A 23137-nucleotide genomic window follows, 5' to 3' on the forward strand; every position below is an offset into this window, starting at 1 on the left:
TGGGAACGAGAGGCCCAACAGGGAATTGCTCAGAAAATGAAAGCTATGGGGGGAAGTGACGATGAGATGTCTTCAAAGTCTCCCAGAGATGGTGGAGGACAGTCCATTCTTTCCTCAGGAGATGAGGAGAAAGTAATAGAGCTAATAGGACAAAAGAATGATGTTAAATCTTATGCTTCTCCTAAATGTTTTGAACTTTCTAATGGCCGGGGAATAAATTTTGATGAAACACAAGCAATGCCTAATATAACCTTATCTCCTTCACCCTCCAAAACAATGAACAACCATTCAGACACAGAAGAGAACATGGAAGATTTGGAGAATAAATTGTTTATTTCCAGCATCCGCCATCTCTGGGAGAATGAAGAGAATGCAGGAAGAGACAATCTTCATTCTCCTCCTAAAGAGGAAATCCAAACTAAACATGTGAAAAGCAACACAGATTGTAGTGAATCAGAATCCACACAGAAAGAGCTGGAAAAACCAGAGCCTGTAAAGATGGAAGTGCTTGAGTTAGAGGACGTGAATGAGGAGGAGGAGGACGACGATGACAGTCTGAACTGGAAAGAAATGGAGAATGCAATGAAAACAGAGCAGGAGAGGCTAGAGTTAGATCAGGGCGATCAGGAGTGGGACGTGAAAGTACAGAACATATCCAGGGACGTGTTACAGAAAGAGAGGCCAGTTCAGTCTTTCAGACCTGGTATGGAAATACTTTACACTCTGGAAAATGACTCTGTCCTTCCAGAAATCAACAAGAACCATCCTTTGGTGGAGTCCGAAGGACTGGGCTTCCCTCTCGTCGATCTGTTCCCGCTGGATGGCTGCCCAGAGTCCGCTGTTTCATCAGAACCACACACCCAAACAACAAAGGCAAATGCTGCACTTGTGAGCCACAGCCCAAAGACACAGCCTGACGACGGAGAATGGGAATACTCTGGTGGATGTGACCACATTGACTGTGGGGAAGGCGGTGAACAAACCACTGAGAGAGGCAGCAATGAGGGCAAGGGAAATGCCGGGGATGGGGAAAGTATGTGGGCTTTGGGTGGTGAAGGAATGGCATTGCTTGTTGAAGATTTAGCAGTCACTCCTGATCCACACGACGTACACGATTCTCAGGTTGTGGATCACCCTGTTGATGATGAAGGCCATATTCTGGCCTCACCACCAGGGACCATGAATGTGACCAATACAGTGCAGGGAGATGCTGGCAAGGGAGTCAAAGACAGCACAGTAGATTATGCTATGGTGGAAGGAGAACCCAATTCCATACAAGAGTCACTGGGTGCCACGATCTGCAGAAAAGCCTCGGTACTGAGCAGTGACTTTAGAGATAGCCAGACCCACCAAAAAAAGACCACCAGTAGTATGGACTTCCATGGAGAGACTGCTGGTTCTGTTCCAAAGAGTTTCCAAACGACACCGCCAGGTGAGGGTCTGCTCAGCGCAGACAAAGAGAGTGTAGGACTAAACCTTGTTTCATCTCTGACTCCACGGGATCCAGAGTCACCTCAGGCACAAGATGCTGATGTGAATTATCTGGAGAAATTTCAGCAGCATCTGAAGCCTCCGATGAGGAGCTTTGTGTTTCTAGGCAAGGAAGTGGGAGGAGAGACACTTAACACAGTGCAAGAAACTACTCTGGATGAGCCGCCTTGTCTTGTAGTTCTTGAGGAGAACAGACCAGAATGGGAGCACAGTTCCGAGATTCCTGCTTCTCCCATTGCCATAGCAACTCATCGAGCTGAACTCCCAAAGACTTCGTCCCCAGTTCCCATCCTCGATCAACTACAGGGCCATGAAGCAGTTTCCAGCCAGTTCAGTCAATCCTCGCCACTTACACAGGATTGCAGACAGCTTGCCTGGTGTAGAATCCCTCCGCCCAATGCAAACTCACATGCCCAGACCTCAGATCCTGATCCTGATCCTAAGCATCCCACTCAAACCCTAGAAATGCTGCCCTCTTCTAACCAAACAGGCCAGTTCTTTGCTGTTCAGCCCGCTTCTGTTGAATTGCCTACATTTTCAGCTCCCGTGCTTGACACTGAAGCTCCTGTCCCGCCACTAGCCTTAGAACCTGGGCCCAGCCAACTCCTAGAACAACTGTTCACTTTTGACTATTCTCCACCCCTGGAGTATGATGCCAAACATCTTGTGTCCATGCCAGACCCTCTTCCACAAACCGGTCTTTGTGTATGTCCCACTCCTAATGCCAATCTGTCCATCCAACCCTTCATAACTGACTCCAGACAGATGAGGGAAGCTTCAGCTCCTGAGCTTGACACCAGCCTCTTCCTCCCTCAGCTTCCAGTCTTTGGGTTTAACATGGATCTCCACCCCCTGCCTCTTGCTTCTACCTCCAACCTACTTCCAACTACTGATGACAACCAGTCTGTCCTACAATCAGTAGAATCCAGCCCAGCAACTAACTGCTTAGCAGGTGATGCCCAGACACCTAAGAGTTTGCCCACTGCTAACTTGGTCTCCCAGACCTCAGGGTCTGTTCTTCAAGCCAAAAGCCATGCCCAGATCTTGAATGCCCATGGAAGAACAAAAGAATCAACTCTAGTTCATTTGGCCAAGCTGGAGGGTGAGGGAGCTCTGCAAGGCCAGGAAAACACACTGAGTGACTCGGGGGTCAGTCTGTTGGACACAAATTCCAATTTATCCACATTGAGAAACGATCCATCAGCCCTAGACCCTTCCTGTACTCCTGAAGTAACAGCCTACATTACGGACAAGCATGAAGGTAAATCTTCATCAGACCATAGCTTACAGCCTTCCCTGGGGAGCCAGGAAACGCCTGAAGCTGTGGAGGGCAGAATGCCCAAGCAGATCCCCCCCATGCTAGCATTCACCAACCCAATACACTTCCTCCAGCTTGGCCCCCCATCCCCACCAACTACTAGGCACCCATGCAGGCAACATGCCATCTCTCAGGGGCCACCACAGCAACAGGTGGCCATCGCCAAGATAGACATGGTGAACTCTGCAATAATGGAGCAGATGACAGAAGGCACTGGAAGGCTCTCTAAGGGCTTGGGAAAGCCAGAGGCGGAGCCAGTCCCTCCCATGCTCCCGAGGAAGGAAGGGAAAGCCAAGCACCCACCCTTGGAGAAATCTACCAGTTGTCCGAATAGAAGTGTTATTCGGTCAGACACAAAAGATCCAGAGCACAACTCAAAGGCGCAAGAGGTGTTAACCAAGATCCGAACGAAAAGCAAAGATTGGCATCGACAAGGCGTGAGGAAAGTCTCAATACCAACAGAAAATGTATTAGGTGAGTAAAAATGCATCCTTGTCCCCTTAACTTGTAATCTTGGGACCTAAACTAGAAGGTACATATTGGCAATATTACTATCTCCAATATATGTAATTGCTTCTGACACAAGGCCAGATACATTTGTGGTCCCACAAACAATTTTGTGTGTGTGTGTGTGTGTGTCATTCAATTCCAGATTGGAACATTCCATTTTTGGTCCAATACCAATTGTTTACTGCCTTACAGGTGTAACAGGGCTTTGTTGCATCTTGTATTCTGTATTACTTGACCTCTTGTGGGCCGAAATGGATCAGATCATACGTAGTTCCTTTTGTGCATTTGTCACAATGAGTGTGTTCATACGGGCAGCTAATCCCGCCATTATACCAGCTCAGATTTGATCCCGATCTTTTTAATCCATCCTTGCATGATCAGACATCCCACTGGGGAATCGCCTTATCGCGCGCTGCTTCCGCTGTGGATTGTCTACATAGCGTCCACTGAAGGAGTTGTGTGCAGTGTTTTTTAAAAAAGGTTTTGCACATGTGCAAAGGTGTGACTGTGCGTCCTTGTAGATCTGAGGCGACCACGGAGGGGTTTTTTTTTAAAAAAAAGTTTTGCACAGGTGCATAGGCGTCACAGCGCGTCCTTGTTGATCCGCGCATGTGTAGAGTTTTTTTTTTTTAATGGCACCCGTTAGGGATGGTCTGACATCAGACCACCCCGATGGGAGGATTGTGCGCTGGTGGAACGATCAGACAGGTGAAAATCCACTGTTGTCCCGTCGGCCCGAAAAGTGCTATCATTTAAGTCCAGATAGGCAAAACGCAATGTTCACAGAACAAGGACATTTCCCAGATGTTTGTGTCTGGTTGTGCCTTTTAAATCCACCAGGGAATCGTGCATGTCGCAGATCTAAAGTGCCGTCTAATTGGACTCTTTGATTATTTTATGAGGCTTTATTTGGGCCCTATATGTTTTTGAAACAAACGTGTGTACTTTTGATGTTTTTAACTTTTGGCCCTTTACTAGTTTTCTAAACGTCCTTTGGGGACTGTGGGTGGGACCCATATGGACAGAACCAAGGAGGGAGGGTACCGTGAGCAGGAAAATTGGTGGGATCCCAACCACTGAATAACTCTTATGTGAATGAATATCTCACCTTTAAGAAGAGCAAATCTGCAGCCATGAGGGCATCTGATTCCACTCAAAGCCACAGCATGGGAAGAAGAGGAGCTTAACTCATCCCGGCCACTTTCTGGACCTCCATTGCTTCTCTGGAGCGACTGTTTGCCTTACAGGCTTACAGGCAGGGCTGATTCTCTGGCCAAGCCACCTAAGCAGTTGCACAGTGAGCAGAGTGTAAGTGTTCTGCAGGGGGGCTCAGTTCATTCCCAGTCACCAGTGGCACAGGAGGTCACTGGTACCACCAGCGGCCAGGTCCAAGCCATGCCCCCGTGGCTGGAACTGGAAGGTGGTAGCAGACACCCAACAAATGATGGTGGCAAAATGTTTTCAATGGGCCCTGCACACCAATATGGTGTCTGTCTGCTTCTCCTGTGGCAGATAACAGCCATGAGAAGGGCAGGAGAACCCTTGCCAGAGCTGCCCTTAAGACAGGGGAGGGGGGAGAGACCCCCAAGAAATCTGCTCACAGATCAGCCAACGTCACATCTGGTTTGGCCCTGAGTGGTCCTGTGAGGGAAGCGGTGTACCTCTTTGCACACAGCACATGAAGAATTGTTGCACATACTATTGTGTTTGTAGACTCTGCCCCTAAAATGTCGTGTTCAAGATGAGGTGTTCTGCCCTGACCTGGATAGCCCAGGCAAGCTCGATCTTGTCAGATCTTGGAAGCTAAGCAGGGTTGACTCTGGCAAATACTTGGATGGGAGACCTCCTTGGTGGGAGGCAGGGGCAGGCTTTACTCAGCCACCTCTCTGAATATCCTCCAGGCCCCCGGTAGGGTTCAGTCACCAGAGGCCGCCATGACTTCCAGGTGCACACACATAACACTTTCACACACATGCACATATGAAAAATACCCCCCTCAAAGATGAGGCATTTTGAGTGACTTGCATGAATTTGAACTATTTGTTTCCTGAAACCTCTCTTCTCCACCTCCATTTGCAGCAGAAGCAATAGCATCTCTCGTCCCTCCGAGGGAGGAAGCCCCTTCACACAAATACCCGCCAGACCACTCGGATACAGCTCTTTACGGGTGAGTCTCCCCCTGTAAGGTCCTTTCCTTCTTGCCCCTTCTGGCAAAATGCTTGCTTCTGTTGACCTTCAAACACTGCCAGGGCTTTCTGACAGAGCTGTAACAAGTGCATGGCAAGTACATAAGAACATAAGAGACGCCAATGTTGGATCAGGCCAATGGCCCATCCAGTCCAACACTCTGTGACACAGTGGCGAGAAATACCAGGTGCCATCAGGAGGTCCACCAGTGGGGCCAGGACATTAGAAGCCCTCCCAGTGTTGACCCCCCCCCCCAAGCACCAAGAAGACAAAGCATCACTTGCCCCAGAATCCCTATCTATTTGTTGTTGTTCAGTCGCACAGTCAAGTCCGACTCTTTGCGACCCCATGGACCAGATCACGCCAGGCCTTCTGGTCTTCCGCCGTCCTCTGAAGTTTGCTCAATTTCATGTTCGTTGCATCGATGACACTGTCTAACCATCTCATCCTTTGCTGTCCCCGTCTTCTTTGACCTTCAATACCTTGTGGCCCCTATCTATACCTTGTGGCTAATAGCCAGTGATGAACCTCTGCTCCATATGCTTATCTAATTCCCTTTTGAAGCTGTCCATGCCTGTAGCCGCCACCACTTCCTTTGGCAGTGAATTCCATATGTAAGGCCCTTGCCTCCGGTGCACAAAGCTGAGAGGCGCAGAAAAAGTATATCATGATCAACATAAATGTCGTGTTGCTACTCTTATTATTCATGTATTAACCTTTTAACCAAAATTACTACTATGAAAGTATAGGGAGCACAATTTTATATTCTTGCCTCAGGTGCAAAATTACCTGGTTATGGCTCTATTTCCTAAATATATTGTGTCAGCCACGAAGCAAAATGCTTCTTTTTATTATAGAAATCCCAGTATATCAATAGACATTTTAGTGAAAATGAAGCAGATGCTTATTACTAAATTCATCATTCTAGTATGGTATAAATGAATCAGTTCCTCTACAAATGTTGTTTGTAGTGTTGTTGATTTGGCCTTCCTATAACATTGTCAGCTTGATCAAAAATGCCACCGTCACCTTGACCTGGATAGCCCAGGCAAGCCTGATCTCATCAGATCTTGGAAGCTAAGCAGGGCTGACTCTGGCAAGTACTTGGAAGGGCGACCTCCAAGGAATACCAGGGGCGGGACACAGAGGCAGGCCAATCAAGCCACCTCTGTGAAGAACATCCAAGCCCCCAGTAGGGGTCACCAGAAGTCAACTATGACTTCGAGACAAGCACACAAACACACACGCACACAAATATATTTAAAAATGCCACCATCTGTATTTTCTTATGCCAGGGATCTCTATCCCATAAGCCATGACCACCAGGTGAGTCTATTTTATTTTATGTATCTTATTACTTACTGTTTTTGCAACCATCATCATAAACAGCAAAATCAGGTGAGTCACAGAGGACCACCTGCCAGGTTGTGAGCACCTACAGACACCTCCTTCCCCTTTTGGCTGATTTTTGGAAGGTCCTACTACCAGTGCGCTTGGGCAAAGAGCAAAGGTGCTGCACCTCCTATCAATCTTTGCAGGGGAGCTAAACTCCCTGAGGGTTGGGCAAAATCAGTCGCAGAGAAGACTCCTCCATAACTAGGACCTTGACTGATTCCTCACTATGACACACTTCCTGCTGCTCAGCTTGTGGTCCCTGTCCCCTGGCTCTCTTGGTCCACAGCTCACAGTTCTCGCTTTAACATCTGTGAGGTCATAACTCTGGCTTCCTTATTTCTCACCAATGTGACTGCAATATCACATGCAAGTGGGTTAAGCAGTTCCATACCACCTCCTAGGAATTAAAAGTGCGTTCTGGTCAGGGGTCATTTCCTGCAGGAGCGTACAGGAGCGGAGCTCCGGCAGTAAAGAGCCCAGGGGGCGGGCACATGCAACAAGCCCCACCCCCTGCTCCCAGCAGCCCTCAGTCAGAGCAAGAAGCAGCCAGGTAAGTTGCAGAGCCCCCCCCCCGGCCCCACGGTCCAAAACAGTCCAGTGGCACCTTTAAGATCAAGTTTTATTCAGGTACAAGCTCTCCCTCCTCTGCGAGGACAGATCCGCACGTTCCACCCCCCCAATAGCTAGCAATCCAAAACAGTCCAGTGGAGCCTGAGCAGTGGGTGTTGCCTTCTGACACACTTCCAGTGATGCCAGGGGGTGTGGCATATGCGAATGAGTTATGCTAATGAGCTCCTGCACCTCTTTTCTATGAAATGACCTCTGGTTCTGCAATGTTCCCTCTAAGCTGTGGCATCTTGTGAGCAAAGATTCTACTTTGTGAGCTACTGGCATTAAAGTTGTGAGCAAGTGATCTGGCTACTGCATAAATTAGTTTGCTCTGGAGCCATCCTTCCTGAGCTAAGACAAAAAATGTGTGAGCCGGAAGCTAAAAAATTGTGAGCTAGCTCATGCTAACTCAGCTTAGAGGGAACGCTGGTTCTGGGTCTGGAAAACTTGATGACCAACGTCTTATACCAAGCAGTTAAGCACAGTGGAGTTTCCAAAACAACACTACACATAGGGTTGAATTCAGTGCAAAACTTCTTGTGTGAGAACTCTTGCACAAGCGGAAACACAAGGAAAAGATCATGGTAGAGGGGGCATGTTTGCCAGCCAGGCCAGCAGCAAAGCCTGTGCAATGTTGACTCCAGAACCTGTGCCACTGTGCCAGTCAGTGCCAAACCCAACAGAACTCAGGTCAAACCAGAGAATCTCTGCAGCATAAACTGAGGGGGCATGTTTGCCAGCCAGACCAGCAGCAGAACCAGTGCAATGTGACCCCCAGAATCTGTGCCACTGTGCGACTCACTTCCTGGCTGGCTGGCGGTGACTACTTGGGCACCCCAGCAGCAGCCTGTCTCTCCCCCTGAAGCCGCACTGCCTGGTGGTGCTTCCTCAGATGGTTCCACAGCCCAGAGGTCGAGAGATGGGAGATGTCCTTCCCTTGACTTACCTGGGCCCTACACAGCTGTCACTGTGCAAAGCGGGGATCCCCTGTCACCCAGAAGTGGTTCCAGACTTCAGAGGTGAAGGGGCACCCATGCTGACAAGCAGCCATGAGCATCCCCGGAGCTGCCTCCTGTGAGGAGCTCAGGCCAGACACACCGTGTCTTTGGAGGGCAGGAAGAGATGGCTGAGCAGGGGGAAGGGGTTGAGATGGCAGGTGCTTGGGGCGCACCACCTCCATCTCTTCCTCCTCTCTCAGCCTCTCCTCCTGTCCCTCAGGAGGCCTGCTGGAGCCCAGAGAAACCGGAGGAGTGGGCTGGCCAGCCAACTCCTTTTTGTTTCTTTCAGTAGAGTCTAACCTAGCCTTGCAAGAAGAATCCCCCCCACAAAAAACCCCCAGAAAGAAGCCTGAGAGGCCTACTCCCCCCACCAGGCCCCAACCCACCAACCCACAAGGAATAAAGAATTTTTTTAAGTGCCCTAGTACTTCAAACCAGTCTGAAGTCTTCACAGTCTTGATCCGACGTAGTCCACAAGGCAGGCAGCACTGTGAGGAAAGGAGGCTCAAGGAGCAGGGGCAGCAGAGGCCAGCCACGCACAATCTCCAAGCCAAGCTCTCTGTCTCACCAGCAGCAGCAGGAACCAGGAAGAGGATGGAGTCAGCCAGCCAGAGAGTCTGCTTTTATGCTGTCTGGGCATACACAGAAGGATTTCAAAAAGGAACAACCTTCTATGATTGGCCAGAGAGCAGATGCCAAATTCCTATTGGCCACCAGTGCTCCTTCCCTGGGAAAGGAGCAAGCTAGTAGCTGGGCTTAAGTTACAACTGAAGCCAGCAACAACAGTCTTGCAAAAAGTTGCAAGCTGCAACGCATTTTGAAATGCATTGCAGTGATTGGCTTTCTGTAAGGTCTGTCTTTCCCCCTCCCTCCTGGAAACAGGAGCAAGAGGCAGGAAAGAGGGGGAAATGGTGGGGAAAAGAGGTTTTCTGCTGTTCTTTAAACCCCCCTAGAAGCCATTTTTGGGATTCCCCCCAAAAAGCCAAATAAACCCAATTTTTTTTGGGGGGGGGGGGTTTCCGGATATCCGAAAAGGCTCAGAGAAGCCTTTTCGGTATCCAAAAAGCTGAAAAAAAACCCTTTTGGGGTTTTTTTTTCTGGTTCGGGAAACCCGAATGCACAGCCCCTACTTCTGATTCTTCTGTTTGATACAGTATAAAAAATGTATAAATATAATAGCTTATTCTTACCCCATTCAAGTAGGTTTATCTAAGGACAAGCAAAATCCCCCCTCCTATTTTTGGTTCATCTTGTATTGTTTTTTTTAATGCTTTTTAAAGTTACTTATTTGAAGAACTAAAATGATCTGGGTTTAGGGTTGCCAGGTCGCTCTTGGCAACTTGCGGGGGATGGGGGGGACTTACTAGGACAAAGACTCAGGTCACATTGCTCACGTTGCACAGGAACTGTCATCACACCAGTGACTCTCAGGTAATACCCTGGTATTGGGCAAAAACTCTATGGTAAAACCAGCTTCTACCATAGAATTTTACCCAAATACTGGAGCACTACCCAGAACTCACTGGCATGATGACATGCCCTGTGTGACACCGGCAACATGGCCTAGGCCTTTGTCTTTCTACTGGTAAGTCCCCTGCTACCAGCTGATCAGTGGCCTCCACAGACCACAGGGGTCTGGCATCCCTATCTGGGTTTTGTTTTGATCAATCTGGATGGGAAACACAATTCTGGCTGTAACACCTTCCCCCTCCCCCAAGCCAACTGGGCACAATTATCAGGGATTCCACCTGCCGCAAGGGTTGCCACATCCCCAGGCACTGGTGGGGGGTGGGAGGTAGGGTTGCGAGATCCAGGTTGGGAAAGTCTTGGAGATTTGGGGGTGAAGCCTGTGGAGGGTACAGATCTCAATAGGGTACAATGCCATAGAATCCACCCTGCAGAGCATCCATTTTCTCCAGGGGAACTGATCTCTGTAGTTGGGAGATGGAATTCCGGGGGGTCCCCAGGTCCCACCTGGAGGCTGGCCTCCCTACCTGACAACTAAAAGATCCTCCCTGAGAACACTCAGACGGAGGGATTACCCCTATTCTTTTTATTATATATTTACTTCCTGTGTTTCTTCCATGATGGAGCTCAAGGAGGCATACATGGTATTTCCAGATCTCCCATCCAAGACCTGCTTAGTCTCAGTGAGGCTGTTGTTATCATGTGACTTACAATATCTTTCCTGGACCCTACTGGCCATGAATATCTCTGCATTTCAGGTAGAGAGTTCTACTTCATCTGTGGGTGGCTCTGCTGTGTGGCTTTCCTTATCTATACGGGAGCAAGCCAGTTTCCTGCTAGATTTACAGATTTATTTTTTTTTAGCAAGTATCGTAGACCAGATCTTGAAGTCTTGATGAAATGAAGTGATTGGCCTGAAAGAATCAGGAAGTGATAAGTATTTTCCAGGCTTAGCTCGACCATTTTGCACCCTCTCATGACACGGGCTTAAAACATTCTATCCTACATTCATGAACAAGACTAGTAGGAATGTTATGTATTGGGACTGGAACATTCCAGGACTGTTTCTACCAGAGACTGGCTGAGCTTGGAGCTCTAGAACAATAGCTCACCAGGACTCTGGAGGCCAATGAAGAATTAATGGTTCTGACAGTGGCCTGTCGTTGGTAGTTGCTTGGGGAAGTGGGTGGAGTCGCATGCTATTTAAACAGGGCAGTTGCACTGGCTTTTCGCTTTTTGTTCTTGCTGAGTCACTAATAAAGGAGAGCTGATCACCAGGCTTGGGGTGAAATTGCTTACAGATTTCAGGTAGCAAAATGCTCTCTGACTCCATGACCACACAGCATATGCTTCACACCAAGCCACACGAACTGCCAGTCCATGTGCCCAAATTGGGCATGAGCCCAAATTCAACCACCAAAAGACAAGTTTTGATAGATTTTATAGATATAACATATGCACTTACTCAGAACAAATTTTCCTATGACACAATTAAATGAACAGGTAGAAATTCACAGGTAAAGTTTTGTAATAAGTATTTCAAAAAGAGTCCTTGAACTGTAAGGATGTGATAGTGTTTCTGCCAGCTGACTCAACGGACCTCCAGTTATAAATCCATTTCAATAATTTTTTCAAGAATCATTCTGGATTCAACATTTCATAAATATATGTGAAACATCCACAAAGTATATTCAGATACAGCAATCCTCAGTGATTCCCAATGGAAAAGCAATCATTTCTTGGAACCTCACTTCAAAAGTTTATACATACATTTTTCCCTTGTTTATACATATTGCTGTGCCACTGCTTTTCATCTTGTGTCCTAGTCCACACATGAGAACATCTCAAACACTGGGCTTTCATGAGAAATGCCTCTGGATTAGGAGAGCCGTTTGCCACACATTTGATTCTAAATTGGGCCCAGCTCTAAATAAACCACACTGATTCGAACTCTTTCTTAGGCTCAGCTATTAAACTTACCGGGAGACCTTGGGGGAAAAGCTAAGGTAAAGATAAACATTGTAAAGGTGGTGGAAGAGGCCCGAATACACATTTTCTGCATTCGAAGCAGGGACGTCATCAACACCTGAAATTACTTGATTTCAGCACTACAGAAAACTGATGACTCCAGGCAACCCTGATCTTGTCAGATCTTGGAAGCTAAGCAGGGCTGACCCTGGCAAGTACTTGGAAGGGAGACCTCTAAGAAATATCAAGGCTGGGATGCAGAGGCAGGCTATAGTAAGCCACCTTTCTGAAATATCCAAGCCCCTCTAGTGTCCCTTTTCTGGCACAGAATATGGGTTGAGGCAGGAAACACTAGAAGGAAGTCCAACTTCTCTCCCCCTTTGGAGAGGTGGGGAGGGGAGTCCTGGCCCAGGCCAAGCCCGCACTCCCCCCAGACCATCCCCCCCCCTCGGCTGCCTCCCCTCCCGTCAGCCCCCGATCCGCTGCAGCGCGCCCTCGCCCCCAAGTTACCACTCTTCAGTGTCTTTCCTTCTTTCTTCAGTGTCTTTTCCTTCCTTCCTTCCTTCCTTCCTTCCTTCCTTCCTTCCTTCCCGGGCCCTTCTTCTGAGCCGCACGGCCTTTCGGACTCACCAGGCGGGGTCTTATCATCAGCACCAGTTTTCCTGGGTCACCAGAAGTCAACTGTGACTTCCAGGCATACACACACACACACACACACACACACAGACAGACACAATATTCACCAAAAAAGAAGAGTGATGACTCAGTGTTTGCCTTAAATTATGGCATTGACCTTTGTGTTCTCCAGCTTGATCTTCACTATTACTTTACTTTAATTACACTCTTAAAAGCCTCATGGACTACAACAGAACAAAGATACACTCAATATAGGGTTGCAAAAAACCTTTGCCGTACAGAAGGTAACATTGCAATCAGAATCTGAAAGAAGCCAACTAATCTTAGATTCGATTGTCATACTAGACTCCGGAATGAGATAGAATAAAGGCAAAAGAAGCTTCTTCCTAGCTTCAGCTCTCAATGTGCAGTCAAATACAATATGTGCTATAGTCTCTTCCTGCAGGTCATGAGCAAATTCTTTCAGAATAGGGAATCCTTGAATAACATCCAGTTAACATCGCTGATCTTCACTATTGTCAAGACAAACTGGAGAGCCAGTTTGGTGTAGTGGTTAAGTGCGCGGACTCTAATCTGGGAGAACTGGATTTGATTCCCCACTCAGGGCTGGCCCGAGGTTTTTTTGCACCCTTGGCAGGGCTACCTTCTGGCGCCCCCCCCCCACTGGCGCGTACCCAAATATGGGTTTGCCAATCTCCAGGCAGGGCCTGGAGAGAAGGAAGTCCAACTTCTCTCCCCCTTTGGAGAGGTGGGGAGGGGGGTCCTGGCCCAGGTCAAGCCCGCACTCCCCAAAGACCAGCCGTCCCCCCTCCCGCCCCCCCCCCCCCCGTCGGTCCCTGATCCGCTGCAGCGCGCCCTCGCCCCCACTCTTCTGTCTTTCCTTCTTTCTTCAGTGTCCCTTCCTTCCTTCCTTCCTTCCTTCCCTCTGCCTGTCTTTTCCTCTCCCCCCCTTTGCTTCTCCCTTTGCCAGACCAGACAGAGGGCCTGGGGGGGGGAGCTTGGAGACCCCGAGCCGCAGGCCCTTCTTCTGAGCTGCACGGCCTTTCGGACTTGCCAGGTGGAGTCTCATCATCAGCACCAGTTTTCCTGGGCAGAAGAAGCCTCCTGTCTCCGAGGTGCGCGGGACCCCTCCAGACACCGAGGAAGAGCCCCTCCCCTCCCGCGGCCGACCTCCCTGGACCCAGGCTGGCCCGCCACAGGATCCCAGTGGCGTTGGCTCCGAAGACGAGAACAACCCCCCCCCCGAATGTGGCGGGATGGGACTCCCTCGCCTCATAAAGGGACAGGAAGCTCCGCGGCAGGGTGGGGATGGGTTGTGCGCTGGTCCTGCAAACATGAGCCAAGTAGTCTCTCCTTTCCACGGGGTGGCGGCCTCCTTTGAAAGGCTCTTCAGGCGGGTTGCCGGGTGGGTCCGAAGCAGCAGCAGGAGCAAGTTTGAGCCCGGGCCCCGGGGACCCCGGCAGCAGGGAGAAAGAGGTGGCGGTGGTGGTCAGGGAGATGCAGGGCTTTTGGCAGGGGCGGGGGGGGCTTTGGCGGGGGGCCCCAGGTCCAGTTTGGCACCCTAAGGGCCAGCCTGCGCTCTAGGCGAATGCCTACTTCGCCTAGCAGGTGAGCCGGCCCTGTCCCCACTCCTCCACTTGCACCTGGCTGGATGACCTTGGGCAAGCCATAGTTCTGATAAGAGCTGTCCTTGAAAAAGAGCAGTTTCTGTCAGAGCTCTCTCAGCCCCACCTACCTCACGGGGTGTCTGTTGTGGGGAGGGGAGGGGAAGGGAAAGGAGTTTGTAAGCCGCTCTGAGACACCTTTGGGTAGTGAAGGGCGGGGTATAAATCCAATCTCTTCTTCTTCCTCCTTTCCACTTTCCCACCTGGTTGTGGTCCTTCTATCCTGCTTCTCTCCTCTCCATATACTGCTGTACCTGGAAGACTGTTAGGCTTATACCTTGAATAAAACTTTTGTTGGTCTTAAAGGGGCCACTGGACTCAAACTTAGTTTGGTGTGGTCTATTTACAGCTGAGCCCAAGTCAGAATCAAATGTGCGGCAGAGGGGAGACTTGCCTAATCCAAAGCCATTTGTTTTTGGCAGGACCTCTGTGTTCAAACCACTTTTTTTTAAAAAATTAATAATTTATTGAAGTTTTCCAATAAACAAATAAACATGTAAAACAAGCAGGACAATAAACATAAATCAAACCACTTCTGGCACACTTAAGATGTAGCATATATATGAAAAAGTACGAATATTTATTAAGGTGTACACGTGTTAAAACTTTCCTGATTAAAAATTGCTTTGTCTAAAATCAGACTGTAAAAGCTTGTCCACTTTACATACAAATGATGGGTAAAAACTTTACAACCAAAGACCATACGCGTTTCGGCCCCTAAGGGCCTTCCTCAATGGTCACTATTATCTATGTATTCTAGACACACATTCAAAGACCTGTTACAGAATTCTAGTATCCATATAATTAAACCAGATGTTGTTTCCTGAAATTGTTCAAAGAAAAATAAAGGGGGGGGGGAGAGAAACATCTTCATTATTTTGTCCAAATGTATAAAAGAAAGTATAATCAGGAAAGTTTTAACACGTGTACACCTTAATAACAATTTGTACTTTTTCATATATATGGTTTAGTCATACCCTGGGTTGAGTTCCCCCCCCCCATTTCCCCCCAGTTTTTGTCACACTTAAGATGTAATCTTTGTTTTCAGTCCAAGACACACACACACACCCCACACACATGATTACTACGGTCCTGGTCCAACCATATGTCCAGCCGGCTTCTTCTAGTGCCATGCTTGCATATCACATGCAAATGATGCTCAGTCCTTCAGGAGGTCCACTGATGATGTGGTATGTAAACATGGGATTACCTCACATACGTGCCTTTCATTGTGTTCGAAATGCCGTGGAAGTGGCACCTGGAGATCTCCAGATGACCAACATCAGTTCCTCCATATAAAAGAGCTGATCTCGAAGATGGATCCGGTGGTATTATACCCTGCTGAGGTCCCTCCCCTCCCCAAACTCTGCCTATCCTGGACTCCATTCCCAAATCTCCAGGTATTTCCCAACCTATAGCTGGCAACCCTATATGGAGCAGGACCAAAGACCAAAGTACCCACCTCGATAGAGGTTTGTTTAAAATAGGGGTCTAAATTGCCTCACAGGATACTTGTAAGGGTAAACTTCGAAGTGCGCAGCTCTGAACTGCTTGAAGGAAGGGTGTAAAAGAACACGTTCCTAGATCGAGAGGCCCCAAATGGGGTTTGTTCCTTTTTACTTCAGAATTCTAATCTGCCATCCTCTATGTTATGAGAAGGCCTTTGAACCTGGTGCAACTCATTAGATCTAGCATGGAGATACCCATTTTCATAGTACTCACATCATCTTATTTTTCTTACCCCGAAAGAGAGCAGAAATCTGCAGAAACAGTGGAAAACATCAAGAGAAGGCACTCCAAACTGATCAATTCATGTAAGTGTATCTTGGCTAAAAAACATGGGAGGCATTAGAGTAGAGAGAAGGAAGACTCCAAAACAGAGACAGAAGAAAATCTGAGAAGAGTATTAAGTACGATCCTATGGAGAAGTCCTGTGTCCCTTTTCTGGCACAGAATATGGGTTGAGGCAGGAAAGTGGTAATTTACTACATGTAGTCATGTCCCAAGGCAGAAGATGGGACTGTTGGCCTGACCAAGCAGGGCTCTTCTTAACTTGTTTGCTATGAAAATGTGCACGGAGAATTCCTTCTGGTTGCTCACATCTTCTCAATCGGTTCATCTTCCAGAGAGTGCAAAAAGCTGTACAGATTAAACACATCTGGGTTTGGTATTCTAACAATGTATCACGTTAAGAGTGTGCAAGGAAAAAAATTCTCCCCCCCCCCCAGATTCGGGTATATTGGACCCCAAAAATATCAGTATTTCCCGGTATTGCTGAATCCCAATGGTATTTTGGATTTGGTAAATATTCAGGAATCCCATTCCCACCCCCGGGTCCATTATACCATTTAATGGGGACCATTAAAGTCAATGGCAAATCTATCCTGGGCAGGGCCGGCCCGAAGTTTTTTTGCGCCCTAGGCAGGGCTACCTTCTGGCGCCCCCCCCCCACCGGCGCGTGCCCAATTATGGGGTTGCCAATCTCCAGGCAGGGCCTGGAGAGAAGGAAGTCCAACTTCTCTTCCCCTTTGGAGAGGTGGGGAGGGGAATCCTGGCCCAGGTCAAGCCCGCACTGCCCCCAGACCAGATGGAGGGGAGTTTGGCACCTTAAGGGCCTAGTTCGCCTAGCAGGTGAGCCGGCCCTGATCCTGGGGTATATTCAGTGGTCTGGGGTGGGGTTTGAGGTAGAGGCACCAAATTTGCAGCATAGCTGCAGGGAAATTTGCCACATGGAAGCCCCATTGCTTCAGAACACATAAGATTTTATTTTTTTTTCTTCACAGCACAGCTGCTCTATCAGGAATACAGTGATGTTGCACTGAACAAGGCCATTCAAAACCAGAAAAGAGCAGATTCCTTGTCCGAAGAACTTGAGCTTGCATCCCCAGGATCTCGAAACTCCCCAAAATTAAGAAGGAAAGCACCCTATTCCCAAGATTCCTGCCTACAACGCCTGTCCGTCTCATCCAGCGCATCCCTCTGGCAGGACATCCCCATGGTCCGAGGGAGCACCATGCTGCTAAGCATGACTCGTGAAGAGCAGAAGTTGCAGGAGGTATCAAATAAAGATTACGAGTTACATTCAGCACAAAATGTAGGCTTTCACTAGAGCTCCTGCACAAGAAGAAATGCAAGAAAAAAACCCTGCAATAACTGCTTGCACTAAGCCAAGCTTATTGCATCTGCACTTGTGCAAGATCACATGCAACATACTTCTGAAAAGTGTAATATATGGGAGGAAAGTGCTGGGTGTTGCACATGGCCTTGAGCAAGTGCAACTGTCCTAAATGTTTCCACTTGTGCATCACTGGGTCTAAGGCTACAAGTAGAGTACACTGGTAGAATATTTTGATAAATCAGTACAATAGCAATGAAAAGTCTATGTCGTATTACATAAATTACATATACATTTTGCGCTGCATGTGGTGATAAAGCCCCTAAAACAGAGGCGCAAGGCTGCAGAAATATCTCTGATGAGTTGCCCTGGTCTGACTAGACAGAAGAACAGCAAGGTGTGCAAAAAGAGCTAAGAAAAGAGAAGGAGGACTGGAAGTGGGATTGATCCAGTGTGCGTCATTAAGCTAAAAGAAAAACTCAATAGCATACTATAGGGCTGCCAACTTTGGGTTGGAAATTCCTGGATATTTGGGGATGGAACCTGGGAAGGCAGGGACTTCATTGGGGTGTTATGCCCTAGCGCAGGAGTGTCAAACATGCGGCCTGAGGGCTGGATCAGGTCCCCAGAGGGCTTCTATTAGGCCCGCAGTGGAACTGGCTGTCTTCTGCTTCTTCTTCCAGTTCTGCTGCTGCTGTGTCATCATAGGTTTGCAGCTTACAGATGCTCACCTGAACAGCATACTCAGGATTGCAACAGCACAGACATTTTGATGCAATAATTCAGAGCAAGAGTTGTCAGTTATCAGACACTGTTAAATAGACAAAATATTGCAAGAGTGCTAATGTTTTAAGCATGTTTTTATTTTAAGTCAAAAAAACCTTTTGTGTTTGTGTCCTTTATGAAGTATATATCTCTGCTACCTGGTATTACATTTTATGACACACATGGCCCAGCCCCAAAAGGTCTCATTTATGTCAGATACAGCCCTCATAACAAATGAGTTCGACACCCATGCCCTAGCGTCCACCCTCCCAAGCTGCCATTTTCTCCAGAGGAACTGATCTCTATTGTCTCAAAATCAGTTGCAATCCCTGGAGATCTCCGGACTCCACCTGGAGGCTGGCAATCCCACGGTACCAAAAACTATGCTACATAAAATTACAGCCTAAATCTATGCATGCTTACAAAGAAAATTCACTGCGTTCCATCAAACTTCCTCCCAAGTAAGTGTTCTTGCTGTCCATAGGACTACAGTTTGGTACAGAGTACACAGAAAACAGCGATGTGATGCCAATAAATTGGTTGAAGTAACCGAAATGTGGTAAATTCAAGTGAAGAAGTTAGAAAAGAACAAATTGGGGGTGGGAATTTAAAACGCTAGCAGCATATAGCCCTCATTCTGGGCAGGCTTGAACAGACATCCAGGTCTGTACATCGAGGTACTTTTAACACTTTTTTGGGGGGTTAGTGATTGAGGGTGATTCTCCATCTGCAAGTTTTGATGGATTATTTTGGCACTCCAGGCATCTCTTCTGATGCTCTGTGAACAGATACCAAGAAGAGCAACTATAGCCTCCCTTTTTGTTGTGGAGGATTTCCTTTTCCATCTTCCTCTGTTCCAAACAATTCATTGCTTCAAGACATGCTCTGAAGTTCAGTTCCCCTTTTGTTCATGTGCAGGCCAAGTTTGAACTGATTGCATCAGAGGCTTCATACCTACGGAGTTTAAATGTGGCCGTGGATCATTTCCAGCGCTCCTCGGAACTCCAAGCAGTCCTGACAAATCAAGACAAACAGTGGCTTTTCTCCCGCCTACAAGAAGTACGGGATGTTAGTGCCAAGTAAGTTCTGGTTTTTCAAATCTCAAAAGCCACAACAGATGCTCCCGTTCTAGCACTGAACGACTCAGGCCAATACAAGCACCAACAATTGGTTCTCAAAGGCCACGAGTGTGGAGGTTTTCATTTAGCCATCATGGCTAACAAATCTAAATCCTTCATATTATGATGTGAAAGATTACCCCTAGCCTAAAAAACTCTCACTTTTTTGGCACAAAACATGGATTCCTCTGTTTATATATAGTCTCGAAAAAACAGGTATATTCCATGATGCAAACACATTTACTTTTTAATGTTGATGTCTTTAATGTTTTCTTATGTGTGATAACTTTTCACTTGGTTGCATGCCCACTTTGAGTGCCTTTTGTCAAAGGGGGTGAAGTATACATAAATCAAATAAGTACATAATAAACATTTATGAATAAACAGAGCATCCCAACCAGTCTACCAAAAATTACCATAGACAAATCCTGTCACTGTGACCCGCTGAACTAAATGAGAGCCAGTTTGGTGTAGTGGTTGAGTGGCGGACTCTAATCTGGAGAACCGGGTTTGATTTCCCCCTCTTCCACATACAGCTGCTGGGTGACCTTGGGTCAGTCATAAGTTCTCTCAGAGCTCTCTCAGCCCCACCTACCTCACAGGGTGTCTGTTGTGGGGAGAGGAAAGGAAGGAGATTGTAAACTGCTCTTAGACTCTGAGGTGAAGGGCGGGGTATAAATCCAATCTCTTCCTCTTCTTCTTCTTGGAGTGGAAAGGTTACGGACTGAATCCTGTGCCTCTTGTATGGAAAACTTATCTTCTACCACTGTTTTATAGTCTTTTCCCAAGAACGCCAGCATCCATGCTAATTAAGCACAGGTGCAGTCAGGCAAGCTCACCAGCCTTAGCTCCATCTTCTGTAAAGCCACCATGCTTCGCTAGGGCCTTTATGACTTGCAGGTGGGACTCTTCAAAACAGGATTATGGTTAACAAGAACACAGAGCTATAATTGCTTCATGCTAACAGTAGTATCCTGCTTTCCCCCCCATGATTCCTTGGGGTGTTCCTGCAGTTTCCTCTTTGATTTGGAGGAGAAGCTTGAGGAAAACATGTTCACCTTCAACGTGTGTGATGTAGCTCTGAACCATGCGCCGGAATTTCGCCGGGTTTACCTGCCGTATGTGACAAACCAGACCTACCAGGAGCAAACCTTTCGGAGGCTACTGTAAGAAACCTGATGATGTTCCCTTCCCTGATTTTGTTCTTTGCATGGCTCTATATAAATCTGTCTTTAGGCATCCCAGACGTAAGACATTCCCCCTTAAGTGTCCCCATAGGTTTTTTGTGCAAGGAAATATCTTATATTTGCAATAAGATTTTACCATTAGATGAAGAAACCTGATAGTCCATCCTAACCCGGTCTAGTCAGACTTCAGAAGCTAAGGGTCAGCCCTGGTTAGTACTTGGACAGGAATCCATCAAATAAGTCCAAGGTTGTCACACAGAGGCAGGCAGTGGCAAAACCACCACTGTTCATCTCCTGGCTTGAAAACCCCATGCAAAGTCATCATAAGTTGGCTGCCACTTGATGGCACTCTTCCCCACCATCATTAGATGGATCTCATTTTAAACAGCTAGAACAAAAATGTCACACCACTTAATTTATACTGGAATTGTGAATTAGGGACTACTGGTTCAGATTTAGAAATGTTGCCTGGACATTATCAAGTAAACAGTATACCACACCCTTTGTTTTATTCTTCCTTTTATGGAAGTATGAGAAGATTGTTTCTGGAGTACAGCCTGATAACCTCCAAGGACTGAATATTAATCCAGTAATTAAAGCATGTGGTAACAAAAAGCTGAACTTTAAGGTCTGACTTCCTCCAAGGGCTGAGTATTAATCCAGTAATTAAAGGATACAGAAAGAAAAAACTGAACTTTCAGGTCTCTTTTTAAAAAGTGTCTGCTTCTTTTAATCCTGAGCTCTGTAGACTGAGCTACCATCCACCCATTCAAAATAGGGTTGCCCTAAAATTTTGGTTAGATTGAAGTATGGTTAGGTTGAAGCGGATGATTACAGCATTTGCTTGAAATACCAGATCCAGTAAGCTACTGCTGCTCTGCCTCAAAGAGGTGGCCAAATTTTGGGGTGGGGGTGGAAATGTATCACAAGTCAAAGCCACAGTATGAGATACTAGTATTCTATGGTGCACTCTAATACATATGCATAGTATACTCCTGCCCAGGCATAGTATAGTCTTGCCTCTAATGTACTTTTTATAACAGGAAAATGGCAGCTGTAGAGAGCTGCACATACAGGCAGGAACTCAGGGCCACCTCTGTGTCACAACCAGTGTTCCCTCTAAGCTGAGTTAGTGTGAGCTAGCTAAGTTTTTTAGCCTCCAGCTCACACTTTTTTGCCTTAGCTCAGGAAGGATGGCTCCAGAGCCAACTAATTTATGCAGTAGCCAAATCGCTCGCTCACAACTTTAATGCCAGTAGCTCACAAAGCAGAATTTTTGCTCACAAGACTCCACAGTTTAGAGGGAGCATTGGTCACAACCAGGCTAGTTGCAGAAGAACACAAAAAACATTCATGTGTAGGAAGATGTCTCTCATCTGATCCCTCCTTTCTCTGGCAGGAATGGTGTTCCTCCCTTCCAGCAAGTCTTGGAGAAACTGGAAAGTGACCCAATTTGTCAGCGCCTCTCCCTCAAGTCTTTCCTCATCCTCCCATTCCAGCGCATCACACGACTGAAACTCTTGCTCCAGGTGAGAGTGCCGGGTTACACGGGCCTCACCGCTCAATGCATCATCCACTGTCTAAGTCTTAATGAGAATGGTGAACAACGTATGCGCCACAAAATGGTAGTTTTCTTGGGAATTAACACTGTTAAGCAGTGACTGGGTAAAGAATGGGCTCTGGCTTTTGTATTCATTGCAAGAAAACCCTTCTCACATTCTTACAAATATATATGAGCTATTCACATTTGGTAGTATGAAATATGTATTTTGCCGTGTACAACTCAAGTACTTTTGTGTATTAAAGGGAGGGCTTCATTCTTAGGAAGAGGTCTCTTCCAGCCCTTCTGTTGAAAAGGGACAGTTTGAGTGCAAAGATTAGGGACTGAATCCTGGGCCTCCCGTATGGAAAACTTCTCCTACCACTGCTCTATAGTCCTTTCCCAAGAACGCCAGCATCTGCACTAATTAAGTACGCTGAAAACTTCAGCACAAGTGCAGTCATCCAGCAAGCTCATCTGCTTTAGCGCCACTGATACAACTGGCACGGATCACGGTGGTAAGAATAAATACATGGGGGGGGAAATCATAACACTGTAACAAAGACTATAGATCCAATAACAATCTTGAAAATATGTCTTACATTCAAATCAGTTACAATCTTCCATCGAGTATATAGCATAGAGCAATAAGGAACTAGTCAATTGGTACAAATAAGGTTTTCTACCATGCAAATATGTGGCTAAAAAAATATAATCTAAAGTCCAAAACTTGATTCTCTTGACTACATGTAGAAATAGACTAGATATTCGCAAGAAATTCAGGGCAGGATTCAATAGATGTCCAGTAAAAAAATCTGTTTCAAAAGATCTTTGTCAAGAATCACCCATATCCAGATGAAATTTCAAATGGAATCAAGTAATCCATCACGCGTTTAGCACAGTCAAGACCTTTAAAGCGGATTGCCTACCCTCACGTGTTCGCATAAACGTCTTAGTCTTCAAAACATCCCTAAGACATTTATGCAAACACATGAGGGTAGGAGTTCCGCTTTATAGATCTTTACTGTGCTAAATGCGTGATGGATTACTTGATTCTATTTGAAATTTCATCTGAATGTGGGCGATTACTGGACATCCATTGAATCCTGCCCTGAATATCTTGTCTATTTCTACATGTAGTCAATATTCAAGAGAATCAAGTTTTGGAC

At 47.0% G+C, this 23137-nt stretch overlaps 1 protein-coding gene across 2 annotated transcripts in view; it reads left to right on the forward strand.

The window, feature by feature from the left end:
* The first annotated feature begins 8 nt into the window (after window positions 1-8).
* The window catches only part of LOC107108144, a 43233-nt gene continuing 20104 nt past the window's right edge, over window positions 9-23137 (forward strand). For both annotated transcript variants that reach the window (XM_015408544.1, XM_015408545.1), the window contains exons 1-7: window positions 9-3283; window positions 5399-5486; window positions 15993-16057; window positions 17027-17298; window positions 19042-19202; window positions 20255-20407; window positions 21828-21957. In XM_015408544.1, the coding sequence (XP_015264030.1) occupies window positions 37-3283; window positions 5399-5486; window positions 15993-16057; window positions 17027-17298; window positions 19042-19202; window positions 20255-20407; window positions 21828-21957 (4116 nt within the window). In that variant the 5' untranslated portion in view covers window positions 9-36. The remainder of the gene's footprint in view (window positions 3284-5398; window positions 5487-15992; window positions 16058-17026; window positions 17299-19041; window positions 19203-20254; window positions 20408-21827; window positions 21958-23137) is intronic.

This window comes from Gekko japonicus, unplaced genomic scaffold (genome assembly GCF_001447785.1).
Source record: "Gekko japonicus isolate JY-2015 unplaced genomic scaffold, Gekko_japonicus_V1.1 scaffold1193, whole genome shotgun sequence".
In the NCBI taxonomy this organism is placed as follows: domain Eukaryota; kingdom Metazoa; phylum Chordata; class Lepidosauria; order Squamata; family Gekkonidae; genus Gekko; species Gekko japonicus.